Source organism: Ahaetulla prasina, chromosome 6 (genome assembly GCF_028640845.1).
Source record: "Ahaetulla prasina isolate Xishuangbanna chromosome 6, ASM2864084v1, whole genome shotgun sequence".
NCBI lineage: Eukaryota > Metazoa > Chordata > Lepidosauria > Squamata > Colubridae > Ahaetulla > Ahaetulla prasina.
Genome location: NC_080544.1, coordinates 29028123 through 29048300, shown reverse-complemented (window position 1 = coordinate 29048300; position 20178 = coordinate 29028123). Strand labels below are relative to the sequence as shown.

Sequence of the window (20178 nt, the reverse complement as noted above, 5' to 3'; positions counted from 1 at the left end):
GTTGCTAAGTGAGGACTACCTTTACTGGTGAGTTGTACCTTATTCAAGAGGCAAAGCTCTTGCAGTTGAGTGAACTTTCTTTTTGCCCTTAATCCTACTCGCCAACCATTTTAATCAAAAAGTTTTGCTTCCTGCAAAATATTTGGTGATTTATTTATTTATTTATTATTTATTTTGTCATAACAGTATATATAAGCATTAACATGAAATAACTATATAATATATAAGCATATATATGAGTGTAAGTATGTAATAACTATATTAATTGGATATAATGAAGAGGAACAATAGAACAGGGAACGGTAGGCATGTTTGTGCTCTTATGTACGCTCCTTATAGACCTCTTAGGAATGGGGTGAGGTCAATAATAGATAGTTTTTGGTTAAAGATTTTGGGATTTTGAGAAGAGACCACAGAGTCAGGTAATGTGTTCCAAGCATTAATAACTCTGTTACAGAAGTCATATTTTCTGCAATCAAGATTGAAGCGGTTAACATTAAGTTTAAATCTATTGTTTGCTCTTGCATTGTTATGATTGAAGCTGAAGAAGTTTTCAACAGGAAGAACATTGCAATAGATGATTCTGTGAGTTAAACACAGGTCCTGTCGAAGGCGGCGGAGTTCTAAATTTTCTAAACCCAGGATTTCAAGTCTGGTGGTATAAGGTATTTTGTTGTATTCGGAGGAGTGGAGAATTCCTCTTGTAAAATATTTCTGGATTATGATAGGTCCCTTCAAATGGAACACAAATATAATTTCAGAATGACTATATCATGTAGGAATCTTGAGAAATATGAAATTAACTTCTAATGACTATAATGTACTTGACAACATAAAGTTCTGACACACTGCATGAGTTCAACAGGGTTAAAAGTGTTTTGCTGCTTATTTTCACTTGCATTCAGGGTTGAATGCATCTCACTGCAGTGTTCAACAATAATCAGCCAGCACTGATGGATTTCAGTTACCCTGATACTATTTTTCCATTTTGGCAATGTCCATGTTTATCACTGACTACAGCTAGATTATTGGGGGGAGGGAGTCCAAGTATGAATGCCAGAAAATGAATCTTCAGTGACATGTTGCACTTCATGGTCTTGTATGCTTTAACAAATCTGTCAACCAGCTGAATGTAGTTTGGTGCTCTGTTGTTGCCAAGAAAATTTTCAAGAACATCCTTGAATGCTTTCCAGGTGATTTTCTCTGGCTCCACTAACAGATCTTCAAACCACTTGTCATTGATGATGTATCTATTCTGTGGACCAACAAAAATGCTTTCCGTAATCTTGGCACCAGTTATTCTTGGAAACATCAATCTCAAATAAGGAAAGTCTTCATGTTCGTTGTTCATCACTTTCACACAAAAGAATTCATCAGTCTGAACTTTATGTGAAGGGGAGCCAAAAAATATTTTTGTTGGATCAACAAGTGGTTTATGTGCCATATTTTTCTGACCTGGAACCAAATTCTTTTTGGTGGCTATTCCTATCTAATCTATTGTGAGTCTCTTGCATGGCTGAGCTATTTACACATGTAACACCATGACTTAGTATAACTGAGTTGCATTCCAGACAGCACAGCCGTTACTTTTAGATCTCCATGATATTCCAGTTGTATTTGGTGTACTGAATGTGCTTCATCAACATCTCCATGTATTTGTATATTTCTTTCATGTTCATAACATAGCCAACAGGGTGTACACTGTCATTGTGTAAAAATAGAAGACTTCTATAAAATGGTATGTACTTATTTTCGTGATTTGCAGTCAAAAATCTATAAGATACACCCAGTAGCCACACTCTGAAGTGTTCCACTATTTCTTACAATTTTTCAAGAAATGCTAGGTTTTAGTGGAACACAGTTTGAAAAACCTTGGTCTGAAGTATGAGCGCCATATTCAGTAAATGGAGAAAAATACGTATCATTTGTGCAGAGGCAACATTTAATCAATTGCCATGAGCCAAGACTAGAAGAGATGGTTTAAATGAAAGGTAGATAGATTTCACTGCATAGTTTCAAGCAGAATTTGGACAGCTATCTGTTTGCAATCCTGTGGTCCTATTTTTGGTTTGTTTTTAGTTTTGTTCTGATACCATTACAAGTGTTTCTCAGGAAGTCCAATGAGTTGGTCAAGCCTAAACTTAACTTTAATCTACCTTTCCAACTGTATGGCAGAATGTATATTAAACACTTTACCAGATCAACAAGAAACCCATCAGCTAAATTTTTATAACTACATAGTTTTATTAGTTTTAACTTTACTTAGGTGTTGCTATTTAATATGCGGTGCAAGGTCTGTTCATTTTTATTGTTTTATGCTTCATAGCTTGTTCAATTCTATGACATTCTAACAGTTTTCTTAAGATCTCTGCCAAATTAAATTCAATTGCTTAGCTTTTGCAATAGTTGAAAAGATTACCAGTGCTATTCTGACAAAACTCTTAAAATCCCCATCGCTTACCGAAAATGTGTATAGCTGCTGGAATTCTCTGTCAACTGGCTGAAGTAAAGTGAGGTAGCGGGATATTCCAGTCTGAGTCACAGTGAAAAATGTATTGTAGTCATTTAGAAACAGGTGGAGCAGTGGGTCCTTTGTCTTCAAAGTAAAACAAGATGATAATTACATTTTCAAAGGGTTAATAACTATATATATATATATATATATATATATATATATATATATATATATATATATATATATATATATATATATACATACATATATATATACATACATATATATGTTTTCTGAGGTTTTCATGGTGTTTGTATATAGGTCTTTGGTTGTTCGGGTTTTCTCCCGTGTAAAATCACACATTGCTCCCAGAAGCACGAAGCTGAAGCCTGAAGATGACGAATGAGACTTTGTCGAAACGTCGCCAAGACACTTCCAATTTTACGTGGGAGGGGGGCTTGGTTGTGCTCAGTCTAATCTGTGCTGCAGGGGGATTTGAGCTGGTGAGCTGCACTGCTGCTGTTTGGCTTCGTGGTCGTGCTACATCGCAGCTGTTTCTTCCTTTTAACTGCTAATGGGGATTTGAACTAATTGGTTGGGAAGAAGGAAGGAAGAAACAGCTGCGATTACACATTGCCCCTAGAAACACGAAGCTGTAAACACCAGCCTGAAGATGACGAATGAGACTTCGCCGAAACGTCGCCAAGACACTTCCAATTTTATGCGGGAGAAAATCCGAATAACCAAAGACCTATATACAAACACCCGTGAAAACCTCAGAAAATACACACACACACACACACACACACACACACACACCCCAAGACTATTTTAATGATAGCATTAGTCATCTGGACTAACAATGACATTCAGGAGAAAATTGTAATCAACATAAATTGCTGGAATAGCGAATTCTCTCTTGAATTGGAGGGAGATATTGGAAAATAAAACCCTCTTCCCAGTTCACTGCTTTTAACCAAAATATGAGAGACAAACCTTTATTATTTTCCTTGGTAACTAACACTGATCTAGCAGGTTTAGAACAATTTGGTAATTAACATATATTTCTATAACAAACTTAAAAAAGCAAGGGGAGGTTGAAAACCTTAGCTATCTACTATATGAACAGAAACATCAGACCATAGCAAAATACCTGTTTGATTTATTGACAATATATTCGCTACAAAAGCCAATTGTGAACAACCTGAATTTTAATGCAACAATGGAAAAAGGATAATTTCTGATTCAAAACGACCAGCCTTTATTGAAGGTCTTGAGAAAACTGCCAGCATGCTTAATGCAGTTGGAAAGCACAGTAGCTTTGAAATTTTGGCAATTGGTTTGGAGCTGTGGATTTTGCAATATATAACAAAAGATTGTGATGTTAATTTTTATGGCTATGAATGATCTTTTAAAAAAAACAAAACAGAAAGGGAACCATATCATCTGGAGCTTGGAGCACCAGAATGACGGTGATGGATCCCTCCATCGCTACGGAATTGTTAAAATATTGAAAAAACAATCAACCTGACAAATTGCCTTCAGCGTGGCATAGCTTGACAATCCATATGTTAACATTATAATCAAAGATGACGAGACACAAAACAATTAAAAATAAGCAAGTCAAACACCCTGCAGAAATAGTACATTTTTCTCTCTACATTCCTGAATTTCATTCTTGACCTGATTTGTTCCAATTTTGTGCAGAATAGTTAATTCTACACCTCTGAATAAGTAACACAACCTTGTGCGTCACAGAAATAGCAAGAGACAGTACTCCTGAGGTTAAATAGTATTTTCCCAGGTAGAAGATACTGTGCTACCAGAAAACTATTGGGCTTCAAGGCAGTACAGAGAACTAAAGAACTGATTTAATACCATCAATTTTCAGAACAAGAGCCACAATATTGACACTTCCCCTTTTCCAAAAATATTGCAATGATTTTTTTTTCTCTCTTCATGTAATCATACTAAATAATGGAATACTTTTACAATATTATTGTAAAGATGTTTAGCATGTCAGCTCATCTGTTGATTAATTTGAAAGTCGAGGTTTTTGAATGATCTGAAAAGAAATACAGCTATTCCTTGACTTACAAACCTCCATTCAGCAACCATCTGAAGTTACAATGGCACTGAAAAGAGTGACTTACAACCATTCCTCCTACTTAGAACTGTCGCTACTTCCGATACAGTCACATGAACAAAATTGAGGTGGTGTGGCAGGTGACATGTATTTACAATGGTTGCAGCATCCTAGATCACAAAGGTGATTGTCATTTGTGACCTATCCAGCAAGCTTCTGACAAGCAAAGCCAATAGAGCCAGATTTACGTAATGACTGCATGATTTACTGAATAACTCCAGCAATTTGCCTGGCAGAAAAGATGTTGTGGTCCGGCAGCAGCCTACGGAGCTGGCAAAGGAGTCGGACAGTGATGAGGCTGAAATGAGGCCAGGGCCATTGGGAAGTGAGGTGCGGACTCCAGAATCTCCAGAAACTGATAGTAGTGAGGCAGAGGAACAGGAGGAGCCTGCTCCTAATGCACGCATGAGAAGATCTGCCAGAAGGCAAGAGCAGCTCAAGCAGAGGGGACAACTTGGGAGTAGGGCCAAGAGATGATTGGCCCCTCCCATAAGGCTTAAAACAGACCAGCACTGGCATTTGAGCTTTGTCAGAAAACAATGTTGTAGCTGTGTCTTCTGCTTCATCTTCTGCTTCATCTATGTCTTTGTTTTTGTGGCTTCTGGATGTTTGCCAGGAAGGGCCTTTGGCAGTTTGCCTAATTGGACCAAGGTTTGCGAGATAACTGAGGAATTTGTGTTGGGAGGCATTTATTATACTTTGATTTGAACAATGCTGGGAATGAAGTAATTCCCAGCTGTATGAATAAAGTTTGTTTGTTTTTCCATGGCTAAGTTTATTACTACCTACTTGGGCCTGGGTCACAACAAAAGGTAGCAAAATTGGGTGCAACTCACTTAACAACTGCCTTGCTTAGCAACATAAATTGTGGTCCCAATTGTGGGTCATAAGTCAAGGACTACCTGTAATAGAGATTGCTATTAGATCTGAGCTGTAAAACCTTTAGTTTTAGCTGTAAAACTATCACTATAAAGGAGATATATATCTTACTAGGTAGCCCTAGTAAGGTCAGACATATAGTATACTTCAGGACCACACCACTGCAATCATGTGGAAGGAACCAGCAATCAGGGAAAGAACTACGTTCTTTGATATATTAAGGGGTTTTTTTGCCCTTTGGCTGTCTTCTATACATTAATCTTGAGATCAAGCAATATTACAGAAAAGACTGCTATATATACACAGAAAGTAGAAGAGATGCTTACAAAGAAAGAGTACAGTATTACAAAACAGCCTAATAAAAATATAGCTTAAACTGAAAAAAAGGTGCAGTGATTCCTGCATTTTGGCCAAATATATGTTTGTCTGAAGCTTAGAAACACAGATGCAAAGAACAATCAAGAAAAATATTCACTCATGCTTCTACCGTTAGTTATAGAAGTAGATTTTATTGCATTAAGTGATTCTTGCTCATAAGCATATTAAGTACCATATACTTAAAGAAAAAATACATTTCTTTAAATTAATTTTGTTAATTCTATTCTGGTTTTATTTTTAATTTTAATTTTTAATTTCTGCTTAATTTTTCTTAATAGATGGACAGTCATAGAAATTTGTTTACTAAGTAAAATAATAAATAAGAATTAACATAACAAGCTGTAATCAGCTACTTTGTACTTGTTGTATAGGAAAATGAAAGCTTTCACTTTTTATTTTTGAAAGTAGAAAATAAATTATTGTTTTGGACCTTGAAAACAATACTAGAAAGGTAGCAAATGTATAGAGTATAAAATCTAGTTTTAGCTCTGAAACCAAATGATAAAATTTGCTTTAACAAGAAGTAGTTTTCAAAGAAAGCACAAAGAACTATGATAGTTTCAAACACTATTGTATAAAATATCTTTTCTGTAAAAGAAAATTAATTTAAAAAAACTTCAAGAGGTAAAGGTAACACAGCAAAAAGAAGTCACACTTAAAATACCTACAGGAATGGCACCTGATGGAATCTAAAAAGCAAAAATAAAGAAATAAATAGAATAAGCAGAAGCACTTGCCTCTAAATAATACATACTACCCAGTAAAATAATCTATTGAAATAAGAAATAAAAAGCTGGGTGATCAACATTCATTATGAGAACTTTTAGACATCTTGGTAAAAAGATTACAACTATGGGTTGAAATGAAACTATTATATCAAATGCTAAATTTCTCTCAATAGCTTTCCATTATATGATTGAAGGACAGGGACTCATATGATTTTTTTTTTCTGCTAATGTGCAGCTTGCCCCATTGGATTATTTGTCTGAATTTTAATTTACAACCGAATGCTAGTTCTGATGGCTAAAAGAAAGGAAGAAACTCTTAAAAACAGATAGAGGTGTATTAAGTCATTTTCCCTTATATTATGTATCAGGCGTTTCACTGTTTTTCATTATATTGGGCCTTTTGGTTTATCCAGAATTTATTCTGAAGCCAATTGAGATGGGTTAAAGATGACTGTGGACTTTCAAGTATTCATTTCAATTATTACACCTTAAACAGCATGACTATGAATGTGGGCTGATATTCATTGAGTAAAGTCTCACACGTGATCTTCTTTACTAGCTTGTGAGTGGTACTTGTTTTTAATAAGTTAGCTCTCATACACTTTGTAAAGAAATCAGCATGTTCTGTATAACGGAGACTTGCTGGATTAGCTAAAGTGCTTGAAGAGGCTGTTTAGCATTTAGCGTACTGATTTAGATTTTGAGCAGGGTAATTACTAACAGTTACAAATAATCCACTTTTTTTCAAGCCCAGACTGTGATTCCTTTGTCACTGTGAAATTTCAACAGGGAAACCTAATGTCAATAGTATTGAAATTGCAAAATGAATTGATTCCCCAAAGGGAACTGGAAATTCTGAATTGATTTTCTGAACAAACATGAATTGTGAAGTTGGGTAAGACTGATTATTCAAATGGGATTAATGAGTTATGTGGATTGGAGAAGTTCTGCATTGCCATAAGAGTGCACATCCTTAAAAAAACCAAGAGGGATGAATTTAACATACCATTGAAGGAACAAAGGGTCTAGGTGGGTGTTTTGACAGAGGTAAGGGATATTAAAATCTCTAGGTTATGTTGCTGAGAAGCCACTGGGAAGTTTTGCTCCATTTGTATTGCTGAATGGATCTACTGTTAGGGTTGTACATGGCTTTATTCTGATACTCTGCACTACTATTAATCTTCTCATCGTTCCTATCACCCATCTCCTTCCACTAATGACTGTATGACTGTAAGTTTGTTGCTAACCCTTACAATTTATATTGACTGTTTCCTAATATGATTTGATTGCTTATTTGTACCCTATGACTACCATTAAGTGATAATAAATATAAATTAAAGAACCTTATGATTCTTGATGAACGGTTTTTTTTTTATGTACACTGAGAGCGTATGCACCAAGACAAATTCCTTGCGTGTCCAATCACACTTGGCCAATAAAATTCAATTCAATTCAATTCAATTCAATTTATTCTATTCTATTTTAGAATAGAATAGAATTTTTTATTGGCCAAGTGTGATTGGACACGCAAGGAATTTGTCTTGGTGCATATACTCTCAGTGTACATAAAAGAAAAGATACCTTCATCAAGGTACAACACTTACAACACTTAATGATAGTCACAGGGTACAAATAAGCAATCAGGAAACAATATCAATATAAATCATAAGGATACAAGCAACAAAGTTACAGTCATAAGTGAAAGGAGATGGGTGATGGGAACGATGAGAAGATTAATAGTAGTAAAGATTTAGTAAATAGTTTGACAGTGTTGAAGGAATTCTATTCTATTCTATTCTATTCTATTCTATTCTATTCTATTCTATTCTATTCTATTCTATTCTATTCTCCCCCCAGAGTTGATTGGACCTGGGCAGGTAGAATAGAATCAATAAATACATTTAATGTAGAGATACATACTAATCTAAAAAGATATGTACAAAGCAAAAAGCGCAACCAAAGACGGTCTGCAGATCAGTTAGGGATTAAAACATGAGGAGAATAGCTTTTCTCATTACTGAAAGATAAGATGTATCATATGGGAAGAGGAGTTCTTCCCCCACCCTGATAATTACCTGAGACTTAAAGAGGTAATCCTGCGTGGCTAAGAAGAATAAAATACACTGTGGGCTTCTTAAAGGCATCAGCGTTTTTTGAAGATTAGCTGGGCATGCTGAATTTTAACATTTTTCCTAACCCTTAAACTTTTTTCCTTAATTTTCTTTCCTTCTCTCTTCTGTTACCTCTTCTTCCTCTTTTTCTCCCCTTTGTCTCCTAGTTCAGTTATCCTTCTTCCAGTGGTGAAATTCAATTTTTTTTACTACTAGTTTGGTGGGCGTGGCTTGGGGGGCATGGTGTGGCTTGGTGGGCATGGCAGGGGAATGATAATGCAAAATCCCCATACCCTCCCCACTCCTTGGGGAAGGATATTGCAAAATCTCCATTCCCACCCCACTCTGCGGCCAGCCAGAGGTGGTATTTGCCACTTCTCTGAACTACTCAAAATTTCCGCTACTGGTTCTCCAGAACCTGCTGGATTTCACCCCGCCTTCTTCCTACCTCTTTTATTAGTTTTCTCCCCATCTTTTTTTTTTTTTTCTGTTTCTGATAAAAGAAGGAAAGGGAATGCAGCCATGTGCAATGATATATTACTGTATTTTTTGGTGAATCAGAATGGTTAGAGTACACACTGGGTAAATAATTCTATAAACAGGATAAACAGAATATCTTATGCAACTCATGGCTTTCTGATAGGCAGGTATGTGAGTCTGTGTGACGGACATATTTATTGCTGGGGGAAAAATTATTTCAGCAACCTTGATGAGATAAAAACTTGTAATTAGCTATATTTTCTCTTATCTCCCATTTAGGAAAGAATCATCTAAAAATAAAGGTTTATCTTTTAATATGGTAAATATTTTAATATGGTAAATATGTTTACTTCATAACTTTTAAAATATAGCAAGTTATTATCCTCAGATTGTACACATGTGTGAAATCATGTTCTATTTTTAATTCACACACAATTTCAACTTTCTTTCCTCAGAGTAAAAACCATTTCATTTTTCCTTTGAATTATTAAAAAGATAATACTGGATGGAGTTACCAAAATATCTTAGGTCTATCTTCTTTCTGTTAAAACTTACTTTCTGCATGAATTTGTTTAGTGGTTTGAGGGAGGCCACTGAATGAGGCCAAATTAAAACTAATTGGGGCCCATAGTCAACTTTCTGATCTCCGGACCTTTCGCCGTGAGCTAAAGACCTTTCTATTTCATTCTGCAGGGCTGGCTTAATGAAGTTTGTTATTGGGGTTTTATTATAGTCTTATATTTCCTTCAGTCTTTTATTTTAAGTAGTTTTTAAATGTTTTTTAACTTTTCTGAGTTGTGTTTTTACCCTGGCTGTAAACCGCCCTGAGTCCTTCAGGAGAAGGGCGATATATAAATTAAATAAATAAAAATAAATAAATAATCCATATTATTTTGATTCCATTATAGGTGAAAGCTAGTTCAATTGCTGAAACCTCTAGGAAACATTTAATGTGTTTGGAATACAACGTATTGTGTTTGGAATACATCCTAGACACAAATGGTTAACATGAAAAATTTAATAGAAGGATAAAACGTTAATAACTGGTTCTCAAACTTCTGAAATATTCAGGATTTTTTTTTCTTTTTCATGTTACATGCATGCAGAACGGAGACTAAACAGAATCTAACATTTGTAATATCTGCTGCAAATCCCCAAAAGCACAAATTGGTAAAAATCAAATACAAACCTCTTCAACATCATTATCTAAAGCTATGATCTGCAGCGGAGATGTCAGGTTCCGGTTATCAGAAATAGTTGTACCGACAGGGGAAGATTCTGAAATAAAGCCTTCATATGTTGATTTGGTGAAGAAAGGTTTCTGATTGTTTTCATCTAAAACTTCAATATGCAGATTAGCAAAGGCTGGGAGAGGATGGCCATTGTCCTGTTCAGCCTGCAAAAGCAAAAGGTTAATATGCTATAAATTCAGTGGTGGGATTCAAATAATTTAACAACCGGTTCTCTGCCCGAATGACCAGCTGGGTAGTCGTGGCTCGGTGGCCAAATGATCGTGTTAGCATGTGGCTAACTCAACATCACTCATGTCGATGAGGCACTTCGCCTTAGCTGTTACAATGTAATATGGGTTAACCAGAGAGGCAGTTTCTGAAAGCATGGCAATAAAGATGAGGCTAGAAACAACACCAGAATGTTTCCTTCCTACCTTCCTTACAGGATTAGCCCTGTAAAGTGGAAAAAAAGCAAAATAAGATTTCTTCCAACAACCGGTTCTCCCGAATAGGTGCGAACTGGCTGAATCCCACCACTGTATAAATTCCTGCTGTCATTCTTTTTAACATTAATTGGTTTTAATTTTGTATTTTAGAGCGGAGATACATTTTACTGACTTGTTTGTGTTTCTTTCTAACTGCAGCTGGATTAGATGTAAGCTAGATGCCAGTAATTCATCACATATTGATGAATTACTAGAAGCAAGTCACAAACTATACAGACTTCTTTTTTCCCCCTAAATGAAAGTCTCTCATTAACTCATAAAAATAAACATTACACCCAGACAGTCATATTTAAACTGTACTCCAAATGTATCACAAAACTACATGGTTCATTAGGAAATAGGTAGGTAAGTCTGCACACAGGTGAAGGTTTTCTCTGAGATAGACTGTGGAAGCGAACATTTAAAAAAAAAGAAAGAAAGGCAAGATAAAAAGTCTACTAACTCTTTTGAACTCTGGCGTTGAAAAAAAAAAACTCCTGAGAATACATTCTATAGCGAATAAAACAAACAAATGGATCACGGAACAAATCAGTTCAGAGTTCTCATTTAATGCATGAAGTGATCAGGCTCAAAATGTCATATTTTGGACAAATTATGCAAATAATTGTCTCTCTTTCAAAATCCATAAGGCTGGGAAAAGTGGAACCTGAAAGAAGAGGATGATTAGCAACAAATGGACTCAGTTATAGTGATTATGCATTCACCCATTGGAAGACCTGAAGGACAACGTTGGAAAGAGATCTTTCAGGAGAAAAATCTGTGTGGCCACTAACAATCAACAACATTAGGTAACTCAATTTTTGTTCTAAGTTTTATATGTTATGTCCAAAACCTATGCAAAAATGGCTATATAATGGCTACTCTGATTTTGTGACCACAACTTACAAATGTTTCATATCTATACAGACAAAAAGATGATTTTTAAAAATCTTTTTAAGCAGTTAGAGAAAATAGCTATTTTCTATTTAATTTAGGCTTAAGGAATTTGGAAAACACACTTTTTACCCAGGAGCAAAAACTAATTGATATTTGCTAGGCAGTGTAATTTGATGGCACATATACCTCAACAATCAATCGGATAGGTTTGTGTGGATGAATATGGATGTTTAAACTTTTTAAAGCTGTTGTAATTTAAAAGTTCTCATTCCATTAATTACAAATGTATTTTTTAAAAAACAAACACATTTGGGAATAAAGATTATCAGAAGTCAGACAAAACTAAGCATTTCTAAACAAGGGAATTATGTATTTGTTCAACTTTTTGTTTTGTTCATAAGTAAACAACTGTTTTTTTTTTCCTGGAAAAGTGTTTTTTTAAAAATATCAAAGCAATAAAAGCCAGTTGCTTTGTTCTTTAAAACTAGCATTTTTTTTTCTTGGCAGAAAAGGAACAAGATTCCCTTTGATAATACATGTACAGATATAAAAGATGCAATTACAGCAAAAGTCCAGAGCTTTAGATGAACTATTATTCTGCCTTTTGCTTCAAAGTGAATGAATAAATCTATTCAGAAGGGATCAGTGTAAGAATTAGAATTTACAAAGAGGATTCTGAATATGAATATTTGGTCCTCCTACATTTTTTCAAGGTAACATATGTCTCAGTTCTATAAATGAGGTGTCAATAAAATATATATTTTTGAGGGGCTTTGGGATTGGAAACTTCTCCTCACTTAATTTTGAAAGTACTCAATAGTGAACAGGTAGCAATAGCATTTAGGCTTATATATCGCCGTATAGCACTGCATAGCACTCTCTGGGTCATTTACAATTTAAGCATTATTTGCATACTGCCCACTACAATCTGGCAGGCGTGGGCTGCTAAGGGTTCACAGGGGTTCGGGAGAACCTCTAGCTAAGATTCTGTGCACTTCGAAGAACCCCCAAATCCAGAATCTCCTGGGTGGCTCCACCCACCCCACCCTGCCCTTCCCAGGATTCCCCCCCACGGCCTGTTTTGGATGCAGGTAAGTGCAGGGCAGGCACGGACTCGAAGAGGGTAAAAAACGGGCCTGCTGGAAGTTTGGGAAGGGCCTCTGGAGCCTGGAGGCTGTTTTCACCCTCCCAGAGGCTCGAAGAAAGCCTCTGGAGCCTGGGGAGGGCAAAAATCCCCCCCCCATGGTGCAGGAGGCTGACTAGGCCATGCCTACCATGACCACAGGCAGAGAACCCCTTGCTAAAAATTTTGAAGCCCACCCATGGCTAGATTCATACACGTTAAGCCATAATCTTGCTTGTTGGTTCTGATTTTGGCTCTGATCAAGTGTGAACCCAACTATTCTTTTTCTTTAAAAAAACAACTTACAAGTCGGTCTTAGCTGAATTTTTGAAAAAAAAAGTATACATTGAAGTTAAACTACATTATTCTGCTGAGATGCATATTGTAAAACATCTATATCTGTACAGGATGATATGCCATATCTTTCTAGTATCTTTTAACACTCTTCTGCTAAACGAAGCATTGATGCAACTAAAGCATGTGGCAATTATTAGTCTTATAGATTGATACCCTTGCTTATTATCCACCCAGTTGCACACTAATCACAGTAATCTGAATCTAATAATGCCTGCCAAAAAATCTATTAATAATATAGCCAGTTATAAAGCTACTAGAATATGACCACCGAGAATTATAATGGATTTTTTTTAAAAAATGTATAAACCTATATTACTGCTTATACCACCACCAACTGTTTCAGTATAAATGAATAGGACTTTGCCACATTAAATTTGACCATGTAACTATGTAAAACCATTTGTGTCAATTCCAATTTTGTATTTTGAACATCCAAAGAACTTATATGCAATGAAAAATGTAGAATAATTTTAAAAACCTGAATAATTGTCATCAAATACTGGTATTTTATTATCAGTATTTGATGGCCATGCATGTATGCATGCATGCTAACAAAATATTAAATAATAACCTTTTAAAGATAAAAACTTTATGGAATGGAATAGAATAGAAAGAATAGACTAGAATAGAACAGAATAGAAACAGTTAACAACCAGTCCATAACAAACACTTGGATAAATAATATTGACATTGATCAACAGATAGGAAAATAAATTTGCCAGTCAAATTGCTATGCATCTTAGGCACTGCAGAACTTGGCCAAGCTGTATCATTCTCTTCACTCAAATAGTTCAAAAACCTATATGTTATTTTACATCATTGTAAGCGGCCTAGGTTAGTTGCAGAATCAGGAGGCCTTGAAAGTGAAATATTAAATTAAAATTAAATCAGGAAGACTGAAGGCGGCAAGTAATACTTTAATCCTATCTTTGTAAGATATTTGAAATTCTACATTTCACAAGATGCAGTTGAAACACAGCTTAAAAAATTATGACTTAGGTTAAAATTCTGAACCAGGGAGCAAAAGTCAGCCGATTTCATCCTGACTGAGCATAATGTGTAGAACTATTAACCATGATACTCACTGCATGTTAAAAATCTGAAACTGGGTTTGTAGACTGTTCTCCTAAAGTATGAAATAGATAACTTGAACATTTCAATCAAAATAGTGGTTATAATGATTACTTCCATTTTGACATTAAACTGATGAATTATAAGTCAATATATTTAAGGGACCATATTGAAATATTGAAAATATTTCATTATAAGCTTAAAGTTTTCCATAGATTACAGTATCTATATAGAAATGAGAAATCAGTGAATTTACCTTAATAACCAAATCAAATTTCTGATGGAAGTCCCTGTTTATTTGCTTTAGAAGGCTGAGTTTAGCAGTGGTAGCATTCATACTGAAATATTGGGAATAATCCTCAGGAGTCCCTAGAAAAAAACACACAAAAATCACTCTGGAAAACCGTAACTTCATTTAAATGAGGTTCATATCATTTGTCTAGAAAGCAATCAAATTAATTCTGCTGGTTTTTTTTAAAGAATGAAATATGTATGTTGGACAATTTGCATACAAGTAATAATGTACCTTGATCATATAAAATATAAGATGCCTAGTTACCAATATATATAGCAAAATATCTGATTGATAATTTCTGTACTGAGCTATAGAAAGCAGATGTAGAGAAAGATAATTGAATAATAATAACTATTATTATTATTTTGCATTAATAGATAGTGTCCCTCTAGAGCAGGGGTATCAAACTGGTGGCCCCCAGCCCAGATGCATCATACATAAGCCACGCCCACCTTGGTTCCGCAAAGACAAAAATTGTTGATATGTCATGTGACGCGATTGAGTTTGACACTCATGCTGTAGAGTTTCGAATCAGGAATCTTTCCCAATCTCACCTGGATATATTATATTGATGTTTTCATGGGCAAAAATTCAATAATTACTTATTCCACTCCACTAATTTATTCATCTGCTAGCTACTTTTAATATGGTTATAAAAAATTATATTTTATTTATAAATTTATATTTTATTGCTTTAGTCCAGGGGTGAAATCCAGCAGGTTCTGACAGGTTCTGGAGAACCGGTACTAAAAATTCTGACTGGCCCCGTCCCCATCTATTTTCTGCCTCCTGAATCCCAGCTGATTGGGAAGGAATGGAGATTATGCAATATCCTTCCCCTGCCACGCCTACCAAGCTATGCCCACCAAGCCACACAACGGCCACCAAGCCACGCCCACAGAACCGGTAGTAAAAAAAATTGGATTTCACCACTGCTTTAATCTCATAAAGTGCCCTGCAAGGAGATCTGATAAGACCAAGAATGGACACTTTCTGACTGTTGGGACGTTGCTGAACTTCTGTTGTGAAATTTACAGATTTTTTTTCCCTGGAATTCTTTCCCTGTCAATCTTTTATAACCAAGGATGTCAACAGCATTTTCTATATCTGAAAGTTGGCACAACAACATAAAATATTTTATTGGTCTGTGCGCATAACTTTAAAAAAAATAAAAATAAAGATAACAACTTTAAATACAAGCGAAGCTAAACATAACATCCATTTGCAATGTAACCAATTGCAATGTTCCTTTGGGAAACACGTTTTGATTTTCTTAACAGCACTGCTTTTCAATTGCACAGCCTATTTCTCACAGCAAAATAGCACTTACTAGTGTTAACAATTATACCTCTTGCTGTGCTGACAATATGTGCATAGAGAGCATTCATGCACAAAGCAGATAAATGCTTCTTCCACTGCATGGAACATGAAAGCTATTTTCATGGTTGCATTTTGAAACTGGGGTCCTATATTCAAAGTAGTAATTATTGCATGACACCGCTTTTCCTTCCCAGATTGAAAAACGATAAGCGGAGGTGGTTGCAATAACATTGACAAACAACCATTTGACATTATACATAGTTCATGGGATGGCGTGTAAAATTATAACCCCGTGCTTGTTTTTAATTAATAAATAACACACCTTCTCATTAATTAATTACAAGATTTACTCACTAACAATTTCGAAGGCCTTCTACATCCCATGCAGGTGGGCAAATAAGCCCACATAAATCAAGATGCCGTTATTGAACTGATCGTTAAACTAGCAAAAAAAAAACCCAATTATGCATGCACATGGAATATTAAAAGAAGATTACAGAGATAACACTTTTTAAAAAGGCAATAGAGTCACAGAAAGATAAAAGAAGAAAGGAGGCAAGAGGGACTAGAAAAGTTTGCTCTTGGTGCTGCAAAACAGGCACCCAGCAGAGGTGGGTTTCAGCAGGTTCTGACCAGTTCTGGAGAACCGGTAGCAGAAACTTTGACTGGCCCCGCCCCCATCTATTCTGCTAATCAGGAGGAAATGGGGATTTTGCAGTAACCTTCCCCTGGAGTGGGGTGGGAATGGAGATTTACTTCCCCTGCCACGCCCACCAAGCCATACCACCAAGTCACACCACCAAGTCACACCCACCAAGCAATACCACGTCCACCAAGCCACACCCACAGAACCGGTAGTAAAAAAAAATGAAACCCACCAAAATGGTGGGTATATGTTTCTGGGCAAGATTTTGGAGCTACAATATTCAGGGGGTTTCTCAATTAGCCCCTACCATTCACATGTGAAAATATTCAAAAGCACACTTCTGAAAATGCTTTCAGCTCTCTGGACCAGGGGTCTCCAACCTTGGCAACTTTAAGACGTGTGGACTTCAACTCCCAGAGCTTTGCTCTGCTTTGCTGTCAGAGGAATTCTGGGAGTTGAAGTCCACAAGTCTTAAAGTTGCCAAGGTTGGAGACCTCTGCTCTGTTTGATACAATATAGGTCAGGGTAGGCAAGCACTGAAGGGTGGAGAGTTCACCTCTGCCTCCAGATTTTCTGCAGGTATGGAAGAGGCCATCCGATGATAGGATGACATCAGAGGAAGTGCCTGGGTTGAAATTCTACAACTCACTTTTAAGGGAAGGAGAATTAAGGATAAGAATGGGAATGGCAAGGTTTTTTTGAGGCTTTTCTACTTGCGCCTTAATTGTGGAAATCTGAAGGTCAAGTTGTCTTGGTCTAGCAAAATATTGTAAAATAAGACAAAAAGGGAGGGGGTGAAAATATTAGCTAGGAGAAATTGCTAAAGAAAAATAATAATTTTGTGCATCTTATAGATAAAAGGTAAAGTCATATCGTTTGTTTTAGTCTAAAGTCAGTCATGTCTAACTCTTGGGCATGATGCTGATCTCCGTTTCTTGGCTGAGAGAGCCACTGTTGTCCAAAGACACTTTCTGTGGTCATGTGATCAGCATGACTATATGCCAAAGGCTGGCAGAATGCTCTTACCTTCCCACTGAAGTGGTATCTACTTGTATCTACTTGCATTTTCATGCTTTCAAACTGCTAGGTGTACAGAAGTTGTGCAAGTAACAGGAGCTCACCCTGTGAATTTGGGATGATTATTTACCCCTTTAAGGTCAAATTAGGCCTTTTAAGAACAAATTAGGCCATTCTAGGCATAGTCTTCTGAAAACAATGATCTTTAGGATCCTGTCTGCAAGGAGGAATATGAGATTCTTGGCTGAACAGCAGTTTGGTTCATTAAATAATGCTCTTTTAGGTTTCCCATTTTAAGAACTTCCGTTTGATCACTGAAACTGAATATCAATGCCTCAGTATAGAATCAATAGCTCCATGACTTAAGGCAGAGTACCCCAACCTGCAAGAAGGGCCGTGGTGGCTCAGGCTGTAAGATAGCCTGTTATTAAAACACAACTGCCTGCAATTACTGCAGGCTCGAATCCCACCAGGCCCAAGGTTGACTCAGCCTTCTATCCTTTATAAGGTAGGTAAAATGAGGACCCAGATTGTTGGGGGGGGGCAATAAGTTGACTTTGTAAATATACAAATAGAATGAGACTATTGCCTTACACACTGTAAGCCGCCCTGAGTCTTCAGAGAAGGGCGGGATATAAATGTAAATAAAAAAAAAACCTTTCTGGATTGGTGGCCCGGGGGAAGGAAAGGTGCCTTTATGCATGGATACATGTGCACGACAGGGCCATGAGCGTGCATGTGAACAGGGCCAAGAGATGCACGGGAGATGCAAACAGGGCCACAAGTGCATGCACAATGTTCATGGTGATGCTAATGCCCATGCAACACTTGTGGCAATGCTAGCATGAGTGGGATGTGTGCCCGTGCACTGGCCAGCCACTCATGTGGCTCAGTGACCAATAGGCCATGGCTTGGTAGTGGTGTTGTGGTCCACCAGCAATCTGTGGAGCTGGCAACCGAGTCGGACAGCAAGGAGACTGGGGAAGGCCCGGATGACAGCTCAGTCAGAGGCTGAGGTGGGGCCAGGGCCATCAGGGAGTGAGGTGAGGACTCCAGAGCCTCCGGAGACTGACAGTAGTGAGGCAGAGAAACAGGAGGATCCTGTTCCTAATGCACGCATGAGAAGAGCTGCCAGAAGGCAAGAGCAACTCAAGCAAAGAGGATGACTCAGGAGTAGGGCCAAGAGATGACTGGCCCCTCCCATAAGGCTTAAAACAGACCAGCAACAGTATTTGGGCTTTGCTGGAAAACAACGTTGGTAGCTTCGTCTTCTTGCATTTATTTTTTGTATCAGTGTCTTCTAAATGTTTGCCAAGAAAGGCCTTTGGCAAGTTTGCCTAATTGGACCAAGGTTTGCAATAGGAGTGAGGAATTTGTGTTGGGAGGAATTTAATTTAATTTAGTTGAACTAAGCTGAGAATGAAGTAATTCTCAGCTGTTCGAATAAAGTTTGTTTTTTCACTGACTGAGTTTCCTATTACCTACTTGGGCCTGGGTCACAACAAGTGGGTCGTGGTCCACAGGTTGGGGACCCTTGATTTTTTTTCCCAAGCAATGATCTCACCTGAGCCTATTTCATCAATGTAAGACTAAAATCTATCTAAGCTTCCCACCCTGACACATTCCAGGTTTATTGAGGTTATTTCCTGGAGTCACATAGAGGAACGTTGCCTTGGAAATCAGGGGAAACAAAGCACCAATGTAGGGATGGATTTGCTTTCATCTTACATAGACTTAGAGCCACAGTAATAAATAGCAATCCTCCACAAACCTGCCTTTCCAAGAAATATAGCTAAGCTTTGGCTGATAGACATAAAAGGAAATTCTAATCTCCCTACCTCCAGAAGAGATAAATAAGGAGTCTGAAAGAAAGAGTTACGTATAGATATTTGAAGAAAAAAAAATCAGTAAACAGTATTATTTGAAACATTTCCAAAATCATTCTGGAAAAAAAAAATGACACAAGCGGAGTGTCAAACCTCAGTTTCCCCATCAGGGTTTGCTTTGGCCGGGGGGCGGGGGGCTGGGGGCGGGGCGGAGGGGAGGGGAGGGAAGCTCCTGGTGTTAGGGGGGTTGTGAAGCTGGAGGCTGTAGCAGCATGCTGAAGAACCGCTGCTGAAGCTGCAGTTCAGCTGCATAGAGGAGAAGCGGAGCAGCGCGAGGCAACCGTGATGCCCAATGATCAGCTGGGTGAGGAGGCGAAGGTGTTGCCCTGACTGCTAGCTGTGAGGCCTTGCGAAGTGGCTGGCGGGGCCCTAACAGCTGTTCCAATGCAAAGCTGCCTTCTAGATGAGGCCTGCACCAGGGGAGGGGCATGGCTTGCCTACATAACCACGCTGACAGGCAGATGCTCCCAGCACTGACTTTACATCCTGACTGCATTTGGTTCGTGCTTTTTGGAACTCATTTGCGTGCCAGAGTCTGGTTTAATAAATCTAGTTATCAACCACACGGGTAGAGTTGTTAATGCTGGGTTAGGTCCGGAGCTCGGACCTCTTGAGACAAAGAAAGGATGGGCAAGTTAAGAGCATGTCAAAATAGTCCTATGGAGTATCAGA

General features: G+C 37.3%; 1 protein-coding gene across 1 annotated transcript in view; it reads right to left on the bottom strand.

Moving 5' to 3' along the window:
* PCDH15 (protocadherin related 15) overlaps positions 1–20178 on the bottom strand; it is a 474186-nt gene that overhangs the window by 227535 nt on the left and 226473 nt on the right. Inside the window, exons 10-12 of the mRNA XM_058188831.1 lie at positions 14599–14711; positions 10367–10573; positions 2462–2596 (exon numbers count right to left, since the gene is read on the bottom strand). Coding sequence (XP_058044814.1) covers positions 2462–2596; positions 10367–10573; positions 14599–14711 — 455 coding nt within the window. The remainder of the gene's footprint in view (positions 1–2461; positions 2597–10366; positions 10574–14598; positions 14712–20178) is intronic.